The sequence below is a fragment of the Carcharodon carcharias genome, chromosome 32 (genome assembly GCF_017639515.1).
Source record: "Carcharodon carcharias isolate sCarCar2 chromosome 32, sCarCar2.pri, whole genome shotgun sequence".
Classification (NCBI taxonomy): domain Eukaryota; kingdom Metazoa; phylum Chordata; class Chondrichthyes; order Lamniformes; family Lamnidae; genus Carcharodon; species Carcharodon carcharias.
In genome coordinates, this window is record NC_054498.1 from 6860810 (window position 1) to 6880284 (window position 19475).

A 19475-nucleotide genomic window follows, 5' to 3' on the forward strand; every position below is an offset into this window, starting at 1 on the left:
TAGGAATGGATTAACCAGTTGGTAAGTGTGGGATCGTGCTGAGCACAATTTGGCTCTCATGTTTCCAACAATAAACCAGTGACCACGCTTCTAAAAAGCAATCATTTGTTGGCTGTGAGATGCTTTGGGATATGCTGAGGGTGTGTGAGGTGCTATATAAATGCAGGCTGTTTTTAAACTGATACCAATAATTGAAGTCCGGGTATTGGAATACCAGTCTTTTTTTGATTCAATGGGTGATTGCCAGAACTTACCTTGTACACTTTTCCTCCCTCCCCTCTTCAGTGTTCCCTTCTGCCCTGAAGACAATGACTCATGCTTTTGTTGGGCTGCATGGATGCATCACCCTGTTGGCCAGTCTCAATGTGTCAGCCTTAGATAGTGATGTAGTCATGATGTTCAAATGGAGCTGGAGAAGATCACAGCTTAAGGCCAACACTGGCAATGCACCTGCACTGACTGCGGCGAGCCGACTTTACAACCTAAGGCCTGGATTTTCGCCATAACAAAGAGGCTCTCCGTCATTGCGGAGATCCCAGAAGTGACCGAAACCCCGAACCCGGCATTTCCCATCTTCACAGAGGTGGGACGGCAGTCGGGACGGGGTTCGTGCATGCGTGATTCACAGAGGCAGCTGGCCATTTAAATCAACAGCTGCTCCCACTGAAGTGGGATTTTGGAAGAGCAGGAGTGTGAAATCTGGATTGTTCAGAATAGTCCAGGTAAGAGGAGGTCTGAACCTGGTAGATGTGTTTGGATGGTCAGCTGTCAAGGAACTGTCCAGCTGTTGAGCAAGTGCCAATCAGCTGTCCAGCTGTCAAGGAATGGCCCAGCTGTCAAAGCTGTTCAGGAAATGTCCAAGGATACTAGGTAAGTTGGCGTGGATAGGGTAAAGGAAAAGGCTGGCATGGCTTGCAGGAGATGGCACCAAGTTGACACAGAGGGAATGGGGATCATGGGGGGTGTGGGTAGAGGGACACTAAGTTGGCATAAGGGTGTGAGGAGCCATTCATGGTAGATGGGGAGAATGGGTTGATTTAGCTTGGTGTGGATAGGCCATAAAGAGTGTGTGGAGGACAGGGGGTGTTGGGGGTAAGGGCTGGAGGGATGATTTTTGTTTTTTTATTTAAACAGAGTGCCGGGGCACAGAGGCAGGCCCTTGCGGCCAGCAGCCTGCACATTCGTTCCGGGGTCTCCTGCCCTGCCTCCTGTTTCAGCCCGCTTCCCACCCCGCGACCAAAGATCCGACCTGTGGGTGGACGTTTATAGAGGCTGGGTCAGCCAAACCGGGAAATGCCCCGACTCAGCAAACCCGACCTTGGGGGACTAAAATCTGGGCCTAAATCTGAATCATCAAAGCCATTAGAGGGGATGGTAGCATGGTGGTAATGTTACTGGACTAATAATCCACAGGTTGAACTAATGCTCCAGAGATGTGGGGTTGGATTTTACAGGCCCCCCCCCCCCACCAACCACCACCAAAACCGGCAGGTTTGAAGGTGAGGGGGCACAAAATGCAGCACGTGGCCTGCTTGTCGCCTTCCTGTCTGCCCTGAGCTGTCTCCCATTTTACCCGGGTGTGGTGGAGGTATGGAGCCTATTAAGGTCCTTGAGTGACCAACTGATGGCTGCTTAAGTGCCTCATCCCAGCCCTGCCATTATTTTACCAACAGCAGGAGGAGGCCCATATTAAGCTGGTAACCCGGCAGCTTTAGCTGTGTGGGTTGGCATCAGGCAAGGGTGGGGAGGGGTGGGGGAGTTTACGTTGCGAGACCCCTGGGCCCATTGGAGGTACCCCTACCCCCCCCCATTTCCCCCCACCCCCCCACCCCCCCCCATTCCCCTCCCCCTCCCACTAGGTCATGCCCTGCTTTAACCTTCGCTCCTGGCCTCTCAAATCCAGCCCCCACCCCTCTTGCTGAGGCTGTGGGCCAGGTCCTGCTGCTACCCCAGACCTGTCTTCAGTCCGGCCTCCTTAACCTCCTCTTCTTTAGGGACTGGCTGTAGTCCCAGCTGCGGCCAACGCTCGATCCTGGCTGCCAGGACTACAGGGCTGCCGGCCAATCGAATTAGCCGGCAGCTCGCTAAGGCAGTACTTCCTTCCTAGATGAGGGCGGAAGTCTCTCCCTGAGCCAAGTAACACCCGTCCGAGCATAAAATGGCTCAAGGGCAGCCAGTTTTCTCGTGGGCGGGCTCTTGACCGACCTTTTAGTCGGTAGGACAGGGAGCACAGCGCCCTGTAAAATCCAGCCCATGAGTTCAAATCCCAACACAGCAGCTGATTGAATTTAAATTCAATTAATTAATAAATGTGGAATAAAATGCTAGTCTCAATAATGATCGTGAAACTACAGGATTGGGGTGGAAAAAACCCATGTGGTTCATTAATGTCCTATAGGGGAGGAAATTTTGCTGTCCATACCTGGTCTGGCCTACATATGACTTCAGTCCCACAGCAATGTGGTTGACTCTTAACAGCCCTCTGAAATGGCAAAACAAACCTTGCATTGTATCACTCTGCTATAGAAAAAAATCCCTGTAGTCATACCCACATCACATTTACAGCAGCAGTTCCAGAAGACAGTTCACCACCAGCTTCTCAGGGCCAATTAGGGATGGGTAATAAATGCTGGACTTGCCACCAATGCTCACATCCCAAGAATGAATAGCATTTCAACCTAAATGGAAGATAAAGACTGAGAGACTGAGACAGCTCATATATTTTGTGGTGGGCTCTGTTGAAATACAGCTCCGTGTGGTCATACAGTAGTTCTAATTATTCAAGCCAACCAGTTGGAACATTGCCTTCATAACAGGTCAATAAACAACCAACGTGCCAATTAATCTTGCTCTGTTGTACTTCCAGCACATGTGAATGCATCTGACCAATAAATACACAAATTAGAATCAATAAATGTCCCTGTACAATTGATTATAACTATTTGTTTGTTATGAGCTACCCAACATTTAACTCGATATTTCTGCACACAAAGAGGCTTTGTACTTTCACAATTGGTAGGTTTAGTTTATTGTCATGTCAGCTTGAGTATGATGCACATTTTGGCTCCTTCACTGCAAGAGAAGCTTGTAATAAGATGCCCGTAATTCACTCTTTCTCTGGAAAGACAAAACACATTTTAACGGGAAAGTTTGAAATAGATGCAAATGATCCTGAATACCCAACAATCTGGTATTTGTCTTTCAAGCATCTGCATGACTCACCCCCATGATAAAAATGCAGGAGGTCCTACCCGTATAGCATTAGCATAGCTAACACTCTCGCCTCTGAGTCAGACGTTTATGGGTTTAAATCCCACTTTAGAGCCTAAAGCATATAATTTAGGTAGATGCTCCCAGTACTGAGGGAGTGTTTTATCATTGAAGATGATCGCCTTCAGTTTTCGACTTGAGGCCAGTTCCAAGAGGTGAAAAGTCCCATATCGTTAACAGATCTGAACGTGTGTGTGCTCTGTCTAACATTCCTTCTTCAGATTAAGTGGTTATTCATCTCAGTTGCTGCCTGGGGAACCTTTGCTGTGTGCAATTTGTGTAGGCGCATGCCTGTACAAAAACAGTGATTACACTTATAAAGTGATTCCTTGAATGTCTTTGGGATATCCTGAGGATAAGACATCAAACAAATGCAATATTCTTCCTTCTGTGATCTTCTTACTCAAGTGGTCAGTTTGTAAATCACTAAGAGACAGATTTGCAAAGTCAGTTCCCAGCAAGAAACGTTTTGTCTGTAATTATTAAAGAAGTAATTGGATAGAAGCTATATTTTGCTTTGAGCTCTGATTAGAGAGATGGTCCTTTCCTCTTTCTTGCATCTTAAATTCTTTTAAGAGTTTGTGCCACTGAAAGGAAGCTCAACTTCCCTTTGTTCTCCGTCTGCCTTAATCACTTGTCAAGTTTGTGGTCACTCATTGGATGCAAACCTCTTTGGGACTTTCTGAAGACATAGTAAGTAAATAAGTAAGTAAAAGCACTTTTTAGAGTAGGGTGGGGTTGTAGTTTCTCCCCAGGTTTCTCCCTTTGTCACCTTCTTTCCTGACTAGCATTGTGATGCAGTTTCACGATCATGACCAGCCAGCACCTCATGCAAGTGATTATTCCTGCCCATAAATAGCAGACTTTTCAGCCATGTGGGCTTTGATAGCCAAACCCAGTCCTTCATCTCTTTAATCTTCTATAACATCACCTTTTTACAGGTGGCTTTCATTGCAATGACAACATTTTACCATCCCCCGCTGTCAGCTTTGCAGATGGGGAGGTGGGGGGGTGCTGTAAAATTCCTCCGGTGACTTTCCCATCACCCTCCCACCCACCCCTGACTTCTCTGCAATTTTACATGGGGCAGGCGAGGCCTAGTACATCCTGCCTACCCTTGCCCCAATTGAGGCCAATTATTGGTCACTCAAGGACTGCTTCCCACCCATCATCAATTTTGATGCTGGTGGGAGGAGGGCAGGGTGGGGATTCCCAGCAGGTCACCATGCTCAGGCCTCGGGCATGAAGGAGGAGGCACCTCCCTCAAGGACCCCCTTTCCTAATCGGGCAGCCCCCTCACCCCAAGGTCTGCCACCCCTGGGTGTTCCCTAATTCTCTGGCATCTCCATCTAGACCCCCCCCCTCCCAGGCTTTCCCCTCCCCTCCCTGCTGTGAGATCCTCCGCGCTTACCTGATCCTGGACTCCAGGACTTGGAACCTGGGGACTGCTTATAGTCCCAGTCCTGGCCACTGCTGCTGTTAGCACTGCTAGGATCAGATTGGCCAGCAGCTCTCTGAGGCGGGACTTCCGCCCGAATGAGAGGCAGACATCCTGTCCCCAGCCAATTAATGTGGGAAACCTTGCCATCTGAAAAATCCATTCCCCATGTTTCTGTTATATTTTGGTGAAGAAATGTTGCGATAGTGATCGGTTCACAAGTGGCAAAGGCTGCTTGTTGTGCTGATGCTGTGGGTATTGTGTAGAGGATTCTACAAGTGTCAGGAAATAAATCACAGGCCCACTCCCTGGTTGCTAAGTATGTACCATGGAAGATGAGCTGGGTGCAGACACACTGTGGCATTTGATGTGCTATTCAGCTATCTCAGATTCTGTTACTCACCAAGACAGCAGCTGCAAGCAGGGCAATAGTTACCTCTTAGTAACCTGAGTAAGGCCTAAAGATGAACGGTGCCATGTTTAATCACAATTGTGTTCCAGAATAGTAATAGCGTATTTCTAAAATGGTCCATTTGGCATTTATATAGCACCCTTCATGACCTCAGGTGTCTTTACAACCAATGAAATACTTTTGAAGTGTAAGTCTCTTAATGTAGGAAATGCAGCAGACAGTTTCACACACAAGCTCCCAAGAACAGCAATGTGATAGTGGGTAGATAATTTATTACAGTGATGTTAGTTAAGGGATAAATATTGACCAGGACACTGAGAATAACTCCCCGCTCTTAAAATAGGAACATGGTATCATTTGCAAACATTTGAGAGGTAAGGCAGGACCTCAGCTTAATGTCATCAAAAGACAGCATCTCCAACAGTGTTGCAATCCCTCGGTACTGCATTGAGTGTCAGTCTGGATTTTGTGCTCAAGTTTCCTAATTGCAATCACTTAGTATAATGGATGAATTTTTGAAGAACACTACTCAATATTGATGCTTTACATGAAGGAACTAGATTTTCACAAATCTTCCACCTTATAAACCAATAATCATGTACTGTGTTAAGAGTTTTTGCCTTGCAATTAAAATTAAATCCTAAGGAAGCCACAGGTAGCGGAGACTGTACTCCATCAGTCTGGATGTGGGTCCCCACGGTGAAAGACCAGCATTTAACCCACTACGCCACCCCACAAACAAAATTTTAAACTCTCACTTCCATTTAACCCTTCCTTAAGATGAAAAAAAATTGAGTGAATAGACTGCCTGCTTAAGTTGATGGAAATGTGTGGATGGTAAAGCAATCTCTTCTATTTTAAACCATTGTCCTTGTCCTAGTGATCGATGAAGTTGGCATTTATTTTGTAAGATTCCAGACTGGCAGAATCAACTAAGACACTGGATTATAAATAATATTGTAAGGAAGTTGTGTAAAATGCAGAGATTAATGTACATTCTTGCTTCAGCCTGTACTGCGCACATCTTTGTGTTATCAGTCGCTAAATTGGTTTCTGTTGACAGTGACTGATTGGAGCAACCCTATGGTTTGCGTTAGAAATTATATAGTGGTTTAGTACTCAAACACCAAGTGATAGGGACCAGAAGGTACCAATCTGTGCTACGTTCGGGAAATGCAACAGCTGCCATACTCATATGGCTACCATTGGCCTGAGCAGGTAGGAAGGGTTAAAATTAACCAGTATTTTTTCGGGCATAGACCACCACCCCCCCCAAACACCGCACCTCCCCACTGCTGGAAAGTGTGCAGGCTTAACCATTGAGTGAGAGTAGGATCAGGTTCTGCTGTGCTGCCCTCACAGTTGATCAGCACATAACTCACTGTTCAGACTCTCTTATGAAGACTGTCCACTTGGGTGAGGTACTCACAGCCAACTTAGTTCCTCAGTAATCAAAACCCTGCACAATTCTACACCTTCAGGAACGACCTCAAATTTAAACTTCCAATTCCTGTATTCAAATCACTGGGTGCCGCCCACCTCCCCCCCCCGCCCAATTCCTGTAACTCCCTCTAGCCCTACAACCCTCTGCACTTCCTCCAATTTTGGCCCCTTGCACATCGCTGATTTTAATCGCTTCACCATTGGCGGCTGTGCTTTCAATTGCCTGGGCCCCAAGCTCTGAAATTTCCCCCCCACCCAACCCCTCTCCAAACCTTTCCGCCTCGCTACCTCCTTTAACCTGTGTTTAAGTCATCCCTTAAAACCCACTTCTTTGATCAAAGGTTTGGTCGTCTGTCCTCGACCTTCTGATGTTCTTCAGTGTCAACTTCTATTTGATTACATTCCTAAGATGAGCCTTGGGATGTTTTACTACCTTCCAGGCGCTACATTAACACAAGGTTCTTGAGGTAAGAAAAAGGCAGGAAATGCAGGGCTGGAGGTAATAAATAAGAGAAAGAAATGAGATTTATGTAAGCCAGTCGTCGAAAGCTCTGTTCAAACGTTCAACTGTAGAGATCTTGTTGAATTCAGAACCCCCCTATTTTACTGCAACCACACCAAATCAGTTCAGAGACAGTGTTAACTTAGCTCTCCACCTGTGCCAAGCTAGCAGACCTCAGCTAGGGCAGAATTGAAACTACTAACGGCCTCGGCCTCCCTGGACTAGGATGGAGGCCCTGGGCTTCCATTCCTAATTGCAATCCCGCTGGAAAATCTGTGCGCATGTAGATGTTACATTTGGCCTCAGCTGTGATATCCTCCACATTTGAATATGCTTTTGACCCTCACTGTCTGAATCAATACAACAATGACTTGCATTTATATAGTGCCTTTAAAGTGGCAAAACATCCCAAAGTGCTTCGAGAACGCAAGAAATAGGAGTAGGAGTTGACCATATGACCCATCGAGCCTGCTCAGCCATTCAATACGATCATGGCTGATCTTGGGCTTCAACTCCGCTTCCCTGCCCATTCGCCATGTCCCTTGATTCCCTGAGAGACCAAAAATCTGTCTATCCCAGTGTTAAATGTATTCAGTGATGGAGCATCCCTCCGGGGTAGAGAACTCCAAACACTCATAACCCTTTGAGTGAAGTAATTTCCCCTCATCTTCACCCTAAATGATCGGCCTCTTATCCTTAGACTGTGCCCCCATGTTTCAGATTCCCCGACCAGCGGGAACAATCTGTGTGTCTACCCTGTTAAGCCCTTTCAGAATTTTGTAGGTTTCAATGAAATCGCCTCTCGTTCTTCTAAACTCCAGAGAAAATAGACTCAGTTTGCTCACCCTCTCATCATAGGACAGCCCCCTCATCCCAGGGACCGATTTAGTGAACCTTCGCTGTACCATCTTCAATGCGAGTTTAGTCCCAAGGTGTTTCAAAGGAGCATTATACAAGTTTTGAACTTACTCACAAAGGGAGGATTTAGGATGGACTTGGTCAAAAAGTGGTAGGTTTTAAGGAGCTTCTTAAAAAAAGGCAAAAACGTTGAACAAGGTAATTCCAGAGCTTGAGGCCTAAGAAGCTGAAGTAACAGCCGCCAGTGGTGGATTAAAGAAGTTGGGATGCACAAGAGGCCAGAATTCGAGGAGAGCAGAGATCTTTGATGGTTGCAAGACTAGAGGACGTTACACAGATGGGGAGCATGTGAGGCCATGGAGGGGTATTTAGCTGTTTATTTGGGATGCAGATCAATGACACTGCTGTTAGAAACAGCCCCCAGCAGGAGTCAGGAGATGTGGGAAAAAAAATGGAAAACAAAAAGGTCTGCACCCAATTTTGTTCAAATTTGCATTTTGCCGTCCGGTTGCAAGCGGTAAATGTGCTGATCCAGTCCGACTGGTAGTTGCTGAATGTAGAGTTCTAATTAAATACTTTAATCTCTCTGTTTGGCAGTGCCTGGAAATTCAGACCTTTCTGTATGGGTCACAGCACAAAAAGACAAGAGCCGCTCAGCAAACAGTCAAACTCTTATCCAAGTAAGTGACGCATCAGTGACCATCAGATCAATGATCCGCGCTGGCTGAAGCTATTGGGAACTTTCGAGTGAACTGCTGAACTGCTTCTTTAACTATTGCATTGCCACAGGGCCAGTAATGGTTAAAATAGTAATTTTAATGATTCTTTGATCATTTGGTGGGTGTTAGTCCATAACTGAACCCTGGAGAACGGAAGATCCCATCCTGGGTGGTGACTGCTCTGTGAAACATCTTCCCTCAGTCCGCAAGCCTGACCCCGACCTTCCTGTCGCTTCCCAGAAGGAAAAAAACAGTTCGGACCAGTAACTCTTAGGGCAGATTCTTCCGGTCGATGTGCCAGGGGCAGGCCCGACACGCCGGTGTGTAAAATGATGCTCGATGACATCAGGCGTGCGTCCCGACATCATCGCGATGTTTCGTCCGGCACGCAAAATGTTAAGGGCTTATTAAGAAATTAATTAAAGTACTTGAGAACGCTGCCTGTCCGACCTTAAGGTTGGCGGGTGGCGAAAAGCCTTTGCGTTTTTCATGAAACCTCATCCACGGGCGGGATGAGGTTTCCCGAAGCTTTAATAAAACAAATAAATAAATGTTCCCACCTTTACAAACACGTCCCAACTCATGTGACACAGTCAAATGAGGGGACACGTTTGAATAAATTCTTAAATCGATTCTTTAATTATTTTCACATCCATTCAATCCCCCCGAGGCAGCGCCACGTCTCAGGGAGATTGCTGCGCTGTTCCATGCGCATGTGCGAAAGAGCACTCACTCACCCCCCCCGCCCCCCACCTGCACAGGTAGCACTGAGCGCTACCGGCCGCGTATTACGCTAGGCGGGCCTTAATCGGCCTGCCCGCGTAAAATGGCGGCGTGCAGCCGATTGTGGGTGGCGATTGGCTCCGTGCCCGCTTCCGCCCATCATAGGAAAAATCCAGGCCTGAGTTCCCAATTTTTACTGGTGTTTCACTTTAAGGTATACAAGACCAGTTCGGACCCAATATTCTTATTTCCCAGTTTTTACTGTTTTTTTTTCCTTCTGGGTTGCCACTTCAGTTCACCACCTTGCTGTCATGCTCACATTTCTGTCCTTGGCCTGCTTCAATGTTCCAGTAAAGTCCAGTGCAGACTGGAGGAACAGCACCTCATCTTCCGATTAGGCACTTTACAGCTTCCTGGACTTAACATTGAGTTCAACAACTTCAGACCATGAATTCTGTCTTCCATTTTGATTTTTTTTCCAATCCCCTCCTTCCACGAAGGCCAGTCTGTAACCCGTTCTCATATTTTGCTTTCAGTCCGTGCTGACTCCTGTTCTGCTATCTGACCTTTATGCCACTATTAACACCTGTCTAGTCTTTAACACTATCATTACCACGCCCTTTGTCTTGCGTTCATGACATCTTTGTCAAATCTCTCCTGAGCTCCCACCTATCTCTGATCTCCTATTTTGCTCCACCTCTTGCCTTCAAAAACATAAAAGCCATCACATTTCTACCCCTCTTCACCTGTGAAGAAGAGTCACATGGACTCCAAACGTTAACTCTGTTTCTCTCTCCACAGACGCTGCCAGACCTGATGAGTTTTTCCGGTACTTTCTGTTTTTATTTCAAATCCCATCCTGGGTCTGTCCTGAATCAACTGGTCTCAGCCCAGTGAACAGAGGGCATTGTGGTAGCAGACTGAGATGTTTTGGGGCGCAGGAATAGAGGAATCAGCCAGAGTTCCTGCTCCTGATCTATCCTCCCATGGGGAACTGTATACATTTAGGGATGATAAAAGCTGTGGCGCCAACCTTTGGGCAAGATGCTCAGAGGGAGGTGAGGTGCCTGTGCAACCCACATCTCAACACTAGTCAGTGTCTTCATTAGAGAAGTGCAGGAAACTGGAAGGGGCAAAATATGTAAAAACTATGATATTTTTTCCCTGGAGAAAATCAGGAAAACAGTCAACAGTAGATTATTGGTGACTGCTGTAGCTTGGCTCACTGCCCACACTCTCAAGTCCCACTCCAGGACTTCAACACATAACCCAGTGCTGTACTCTCACAATGTGCTGTTTTTAAACTGAGGCACCGTCTTCCTATTCAGCTGGATACACAGGTCCCAGGGCACCACTTGAGGAAGAGCAAGAGAGCTCTCCCAAGTGTACTGGACACCATTCCTCCCTCAACCAACATGACAGGAAACAGAACCCGATTTACTGATTGCTTTATCTCATGTGCTGTTTGTGAGACCTTGCAGTGTGCAAAGTGGCAGCTGCATTCTCCCATGCATCAATAATGAATACTTTTATAAAAAGTAGTTAATTAGTTGTGAAGTACTTTGGGAAGTTTCCCAGGATATTTAAAGAAAGTTTTGAATTTGTACAGCACCTTTCACAACCTCAAGATGTCCCAAACTGCTCTACAGCTAATGAAGTACTCTCGACGTGTGGTCACTGCTGTAGTATAGGAAACATGGCAGCCAGTTTGCACACAGCAAGATCCACAATCGGCAATGTGATAATGACTAGATCATTTAATGATGATAGCTGAGGGATAAATGTTGATCCAGGACACCAGGGAGATCTCTCCTGCTCTTCTTCAGAATAGTGCCATGGGATCTTTTATGTCAGCCTGAGAGAGCAGGCAGGACCTTGGTTGAACATCGGAACTGAAAGATGGCACCTCCTGCACTGCAGCACTTTCTCGGTGCTGCAATGGGAGTGTCAGCCTGGATTTTCTTTTGTGTTTTCATCTCAGGAGCAAGAGCCCCTGAGCCCTGAGATGTGAGAGCCTATCACTGTGGTTCCCTCTATTAGCTGGACTGAGACCCCCCCCCCCTCCTTGATTCAGCATAGACCCAGGGTGGATCTCACAGGGTAAATTCTGATATTACCATAAACTTTCCCAGACATTCAATTGATTGATTCCCTGCAAACCTCATCATTGTTATATGAGCTAGCCCAAGCACCTATTTTTACAGTCCTCTGGTGTTCTTATGACCTTTGATGACTAACTAGGGGATTTATTCTGAATGAAATCCCAGACTCTTCACAGGTGTCTGGCCACATTGCCTCACAAAGCATCATGACTATGCCGCTGGGCGTGCCACTGGACAATAAGTAAGGATCTGTGGAAGAAAATCGAGGCCTTTGAAATGTGGGTGCTACAACGCACATTAAGACTCCTACATACAGACCATAAAACAAAGAAGCGGTGCTTGAAATTGCAAGTGCAAAAAGATCTCTAAAAAGTGACATCCAGAGAAGAAAATGTCAGTATTTCGGCCAATTGATCAGAACTGAAAAGTTACAGAGATCTGTTCTAGAGGGCAAAGTGGAGGGCAGCAGAAAGAGGGGTCAACCTAGGCTGGGAGATATCACTGAGCGATTGCAGATGAGCTACAGTGGACATGTGAGGAAGGCGCAAGACAGACGAGTGTGACATCCGGCGACAGTAGATCTCCTGGTGGGAGTAGCTACAAGCAGCAGCAGCAGCAGCAGGTGTTCTTATTTGACGGTTCTTAATCAGAATGTTTCCAGGAGATTCAGAACTGAGTAAAGTTTCCTGAGCTATTCGCTGGTAACCTTGGAAAAAGTTTGTTTCCTGTCAGAAATCGCCTTCCCCGCTTCTGGACTCCCAAGCCTCCTACCATTGTTCAAAATTCTGTAGTGAACATCAGATGTTCAGGAGGAAAATGTTACAGGCTTCAGCTGTTGCACATTGCAGATGTTACTGACCGCCACAGTGGCTCAGCTGATAAAAAGGCACTGCCTGACATGACACTGAGTCACCCAGATACCAGGTTTGGCGCCTGGTCCCAGCTCAGCCACATACTTGGGGTTCTAAGATTGTAGGCTAGGGAATCTGCCAGGGTTCCCGTTCTCAATTGTTCCTGCTCGATGTGTGGGTGCATGAATGTCAGAACAGACTGTGATGCCCGTGCCACCCACCCCTCCCCCCACAGCCTCCCAGATGAAGAATGGCCTCTCAGCTCTCCTTCATGAGAGTTACACTTGACAGTAGCCACTTGTGAGGGGTTCAAGAGAACTGCTAGCACCTGGGACACCAGACCTCAACATCATTCAGCACTTGCAGGGAAGTGTGAAAGATGGACTGGGAAGAACGACATTTTGACTCAGCTTTTCTGGCTTATGTTGTGAACTTGTCATTAAAACATTTTGTTGTTCATGTTTTTCAACAGATCTCCCGAGGTGGCTGTGACAGGAGGGAGAACTGGAGCAGATCATTTAAAACAGAGACCTGCATTTTGTGCTGTGATACCACAACATAGTATATCAGGAGGGACTAAAGCAAACATCTATGATTGACTGATATATACGGAATGTGACCTTGGGATGCTAGGATGGAGCTCAGCACTCTGGCCCTCTCTTATCTCCCTTCAAAACAACTTTTGATGCCATTGCTTTGACCAGAGGTGGCTGTGCTTTCAGCTGCCTGGGACCTTAGCTCTGGAATTTCCCCCCTAAACCTCTCCACCTCTCTACCTGTCTCTCCTTTAAGACCCTCCCTAAAACCTGCTTCTTTGACCAAGCTGTTAAGTCACCTGTTCTATTATCTCCTTATGTTGGCTCGGTATCAAATTTTCTCTGCTAACTCCCCAGTGGAGCATTTCATATGGTGTTAAAATATAATGTTACCTTCAATCATATTTTTTACATTTACTGAAATCTTTTATGTATATGAGCTCAGAATAAAACTTGAAAATTCACGTTAAAAGGAATATGAACCAGCTTTCATGTTGGTTAGATGTGCTTGTTTTGTGCAGGAAGTCCCATGTTGGAATTCAGATGGCTATTGAAGACAAGACCAGATGTGCCTGTAGCAGACTGTTAATGATGAATGAGACTTGATGAAATGTAAGCCAATGTTGATAGGCATTAACTCTGCACAGGTTGCTGATAGTTTTACTACAGACTTCTACTCCTCATTTAACTCTGATGCCAAATAATGTACACAATTTAGTGAATGAAGTTATGCACTTTGCAGCTTGTGGACATATAATTTACAGGACAACTGATCTATGCCAATGTTTATCCTCCATTCAAGCTTCCTCTCAATCTAACTCACTTAATGCTATCGGCAAAACCCTCATTCTTTCTCCCCCATGAGGTTAAACAGCTTTCCCTCAAATATATCCATGCTATTCACCTCAACCATCCCCTGCAATAGCAAGCTGCACATTCTCACCACTGTCTGAGTAAAGAGGTTTTTTTTTTCCCGAATTCCCTGCTGGATTTCTAAGTGACTATCTTATATTGATTGGGCTGAATTTTACAGGGGCACATACTGCTCACCACCCTCAGAAGAATTGCTAGTTCCGAACTGACCGTCAAGGCCGACGAGGTTAAAGAAGGCTGCCCCCCCCCACCAATGATAACGCACTCTGGGTGGCCTTAAGGAGGGAAGGGTGGGACTTATACCCCTCAGTGGGAGGAGATCCCACCCACCAGAGCTGCCCGCCAATCAGATTGGTTGATTGCCAACCAGAACTCAGAAGTGGGCGCTGCTGGGACTGCAAGTATGCCGTGGGAAGAAGAGGGCACGGCCTCCGGAGTGGGGTAAGTCCTGGGTTCTGGGAGGGGAGAGATCTGGATGCTTAGGGAGGGGGTTGGGGGCGTAGGTTTTGGTGACCAGATGGGAAGTGACAAAGGAGGTGGGATAACATCTTGGCGGAGGGGGGAGTTGCCCCAATGTGCACAGGGCACCCTGAAGGATATATCTCCCCTTCATGCCTTTTAACCGATTGGGTTAAAAAAAACAACCTTCCCACTCCCACCCACCTGCCCATGGTGGCTGTATTAGGGAGCAGGCAGTGTAATATTCGGGCCAATTGGCTTGTGAACAAGGCCAATTATATTTTTTTAAATGGCAGGCGGGTAGCTGATTTCGGGAACAGGTTGAGCGTGCATGGGAAGCAGCAGGTTAGTCACCCGTCAGATTTTAGTTCCCCCCTCCCCACCAATAACACACTGGTGGGTGGGTGGTGGGGCCATAAAATCCTGCCGAGGGTTTCTAGTTCCCTCTGCCCCACAAGTCGAAACACCGGAGGGAATTTTAACCCAAAAAACAAGCAAGTTTGAGCCGTGTGGAGGGGAGAGGTTAAAGTGCTAAAAACACGAATCACAACCCAAACCCACCTCCAACCCCCAAATCCCAAACCTCCCCCTGCTTCTCGCTTTTACGGAGACTGCAAGGTGTGTGTGTGGGAGAACAATCTGCTTCAAGAAGGCAGCTTGGCGCTTCAATTTTAATAACAAGGTTGCAAACCTCATTATTATTCAAACTTTGAAATTAAATTGTGGACGACCGGGTTCTTGAGCCCTGGGCAGCTAAACCCAGGTGCGGACTGCAGGATCTAGGGGGTGAGTCCTCCTCGCTTAGCTGTTGGGGGTCCAGTGTGCTTGCCTGGGTAAAACCCCTGTGATCGGACACACCCTGTCCCCAGCACATGACTCTTCCAACTGACCCCAGCGTATTCCCTATGAGGCCTCCAATTCCCCCTGCCCCCACTCCCTCCCCCACCCCCACTACAAGGCCTCTTACCTCCTCTCCGCCTCTGATTTCTCAACCACTACCCCAACATGATCATTCCCCCCCGACCCCCCCACCGTGAGGATCCTGCCACCTGATCCTATTCCCCCGCCTGCCCCCTCCCGAGATCAAACTCCAATTATCCTCCGATAAATGAGTAAGTTCTCCAGCTTAGATCATTTTTTGGCCGCCGTTCTTTTGCAATTTCTGTGCACTTATAAATGAAAAGCAATTTCATGGCCAGACTTTTTCCCCGTTGGGTGGGCTCGTTGCTTGGGGATCAAAGGTTACGGGGAGAATGGGATTGAGAAACTTATCAGCCATGATTGAATGGCGGAGCAGACTCGATGGGCCGAATGGCCTAATTTCTGCTCCTATGTCTTATGGTCTCAGCGGGCGTGGGCGGTCAGGAAGCCGGCCGCCAACCACGGTCAGCTCTGCTCTGTAATTTCACGCTGGCTGGCCGGGTGGGTTGGGGGGGGGGGGTGGGGGCGGAGGTGGGGGGGTTGGTGGAGAGGAGGGGGAGCTGGGGCGCAGTTTGCGCACACTCATGAAAGATCGCTTCAGTCTCCCTGAGGGTCGGAGCTGCCTCAGGGAGATTGAAGCGCTTTTTAAAAAAAATTAATAAATAACATTAAAAATTTAACAAAACACGTCCCCTCTTGTGACTATGTCAAATGAGATGGGACATGTTTTTAATTTCAGAATAAAGTTTTCATTTAATTTGTGATAGCTTTAGGAAACTTCATCCCGCTCATGGGTGAGGCTGGACGGGCAGCGTAAATTTCAAGTTAATTACCTTGTTAATGGCCTTAATAGGCCTTTCAGTTATTGGCGGGCACGCAGCCAACTCCAACGCACACCTGACGTAATCGCGCGTCATATTACGCTCAGGCGTGTTGGGTGCGTGCCCGCATGCTGAATGTAAAATTCTCGCCCATAACGTAATACATGTGATTAGGGTTTGTTTATTGTAGCTTACACATTTTTTTATTTATTCATTCATGGGAATAGGTCAGCATTTATTGCCCATCCCTAATTGCCCTTGAGAAGGTGGTGGCGAGCTGCCTTGTTGAACCGCTGTCATCCATGTCTTGTAGGAACACCCATAGTGTGGTTAGGAAGGGAATTCCAGGATTTTGACCCAGCGACAGTGAAGGAACAGCGATATCATTCTAAGTCAGGATGGTGTGTGACTTGGAGGGGAACTTGAAGATGATGGTATCCCCCATGCATCTCCTGCCTTTGTTCTCCTAAGTGGTAGAGGTCATGGGTTTGGAAGGTGCTGTTGAAGGAGTCTTGGTGAGTTGCTGCAGTTTATCTTGTACTTGATATGCATTGCTGCTACTGTACATCATTGGTGGAGAGAGTGATGTTGAAGGTGGTGGATGCAATGCCAATGAAACAGGCTACTTTGTCCTGGATGGTGTCGAGCTTCTTGAGCGTTGTTGGAGCTGTACTCATCCAGGTAAGTGGGGAGTATTCCATTACATTTCTGACTTGTGCCTTGTGGATGGTGGACAGACTTTGGGGAATCAGGAGGTGTGTTACTCTCCACAGAATTCCCAGCCTCTGACCTGCTCTTGTAGCCACAGTATTTACATTGCTGATCCAGTTCAGTTTCTGGTCAATGGTAACCCCCAGGATGTTGATGCTGGGGCATTCAGTGATGGTAGAGCCAATGAATTTCAATGGTAGTGGTTAGATTCTCCCTTGTTGGAGATGGTCATTGCCTGGCACTTGTGTGGCATGAGTTTTCCTCACCACTTATCAGCCCAAGTTGAATATTGTCCAGGTCTAGCTGCATATGGCCATGGACTGCTTCAGTATCTGAGGAGTCACGAATGGTGCTGAACATTGTGCAATCATCAGCGAACATCCCCACTTCTGACCTTATGATGGAAGGAAGGTCATTGATGAAGCAGCTGAAGATGGTTGGGCCGAGGACACTATCCTTAGGAACTCCTGCAGTGGTGTCCTGGAACTGAGATGATTGATTTCCAACAACCACAACCATCTTCCTTTGTGCTAGGTATGACTCCAACCAGTGGAGAGTTTTCTCCCTGATTCCCATTGATTTCAATTTTTCTGGAGTTCCTTGATACCACACTCCGTCAAATGCTGCCTTGATGTCAAGGGCAATCACTCTCACCCCACCTCCTGAGTTCAACTCTTTTGTCCATGTAATGAGGTCAGGAGCTGTTCCAGGACATAAAAGTCTGGGAATGTACAGCTGATTATGTAATGGGGTTTCTTTTGACTTATTGAATACTCTGCAATTCTCATCTATTTGCCTTGTGCAAGTGAACCTACTTTTGAGCCTTGAGTTGCTGATACAACTTTTCCAAGCTCTAGATTGTAACATCATACATATTCTGTGGTGTTGCTATTGTACAGAATTTCACATATGTACAGGGAACAGCTGGTCCCCTTCAAATTACATATGAAGATTTGAAATATTTTGAAGCCATTGTCTCCATAGTAACACTATGTTATACTGAAACATAACCCACGGCTGATTGTAGCTTTCTAAACTGATAGTTTCCAGTCTACCGATAGCATAATATTCAGCAGTGATCTTTCTGTGAAGTAGTGGTATAGATTAGAGGAAATTTCTTCACTTACAAATGAACTTTAATTGGTCATTAGTTCCACACAAAACATTGCTGTCATCAAGGTGGGACTCGGGAATGAAGTAGTTCCCATTTCTGGCACATAGACCTGGGGTTCTCCCAATCTCTCACCAAAGTTATGTATGGACTCTGGCAGAATCCTCGTGGAAGTTCAGGGCACCAATCCCTCCTTTAGTCATGGTTAAATGTGGAGTGAGGCCCCTTTTGCTGTAAGCTACCCAAAGAGCGCCCTTTTACTGCATCAGTTGATAGCTTTCCACATCCCACACCGGTCATCCCAACACCCTGATAAAAACAAAAAAACTGCGGATGCTGGAAATCCAAAACAAAAACAGAATTACCTGGAAAAACTCAGCAGGTCTGGCAGCATCGGCGGAGAAGAAAAGAGTTGACGTTTCGAGTCCTCATGACCCTTCGACAGAACTTGAGTTCGAGTCCAGGAAAGAGCTGAAATATAAGCTGGTTTAAGGTGTGTGTGTGGGGGGCGGAGAGATAGAGAGACAGAGAGGTGGAGGGGGTTGGTGTGGTTGTAGCGACAAACAAGCAGTGATAGAAGCAGATCATCAAAAGATGTCAACAACAATAGTACAATAGAACACATAGGTGTTAAAGTTAAAGTTGGTGATATTATCTAAACGAATGTGCTAATTAAGAATGGATGGTAGGGCACTCAAGGTATAGCTCTAGTGGGTTTTTTTTTTATTTTATATAATGGAAATAGGTGGGAAAAGGAAAATCTTTATAATTTATTGGGAAAAAAAAGAAGGGGGAAACAGAAAGGGGGTGGGGATGGGGGAGGGGACTCACGACCTAAAGTTGTTGAATTCAATATTCAGTCCGGAAGGCTGTAAAGTCCCTAGTCGGAAGATGAGGTGTTGTTCCTCCAGTTTGCGTTGGGCTTCACTGGAACAATGCAGCAAGCCAAGGACAGACATGTGGGCAAGAGAGCAGGGTGGAGTGTTAAAATGGCAAGCGACAGGGAGGTTTGGGTCATTCTTGTGGACAGACCGCAGGTGTTCTGCAAAGCCGTCGCCCAGTTTACGTTTGGTCTCTCCAATGTAGAGGAGACCACATTGGGAGCAACGAATGCAGTAGACTAAGTTGGGGGAAATGCAAGTGAAATGCTGCTTCACTTGAAAGGAGTGTTTGGGTCCTTGGACGGTGAGGAGAGAGGAAGTGAAGGGGCAGGTGTTGCATCTTTTGCGTGGGCAAGGGGTTGTGCCATAGGAGGGGGTTGAGGAGTAGGGGGTGATGGAGGAGTGGACCAGGGTGTCCCGGAGGGAGCGATCCCTACGGAATGCCGATAAGGGGGGTGAAGGGAAGATGTGTTTGGTAGTGGCATCATGCTGGAGGTGGCGGAAATGGCGGAGGATGATCCTTTGAATGCGGAGGCTGGTGGGGTGATAAGTGAGGACAAGGGGGACCCTATCATGTTTCTGGGAGGGAGGAGAAGGAGTGAGGGCGGATGCGCGGGAGATGGGCCGGACACGGTTGAGGGCCCTGTCAACGACCGTGGGTGGAAAACCTCGGTTAAGGAAGAAGGAGGACATGTCAGAGGAACTGTTTTTGAATGTAGCATCATCGGAACAGATGCGACGGAGGCGAAGGAACTGAGAGAATGGGATGGAGTCCTTACAGGAAGTGGGGTGTGAGGAGCTGTAGTCGAGATAGCTGTGGGTGTCGGTGGGTTTGTAATGGATA

General features: G+C 47.0%; 1 protein-coding gene across 2 annotated transcripts in view; it reads left to right on the forward strand.

The window, feature by feature from the left end:
- Positions 1 to 13326, forward strand: part of ttc23 (tetratricopeptide repeat domain 23) — a 51557-nt gene extending 38231 nt beyond the window's left edge. Inside the window, exons 10-11 of one of the 2 annotated variants that reach the window (XM_041178612.1) lie at positions 8521 to 8603; positions 12791 to 13326. In XM_041178612.1, the coding sequence (XP_041034546.1) occupies positions 8521 to 8603; positions 12791 to 12917 (210 nt within the window). In that variant the 3' untranslated portion in view covers positions 12918 to 13326. Of the gene's footprint in view, positions 1 to 285; positions 1072 to 8520; positions 8604 to 12790 lie in introns of those variants that run through there. The other variant, XM_041178613.1, reaches the window with a different exon arrangement.
- Positions 13327 to 19475: the final 6149 nt, after the last annotated feature.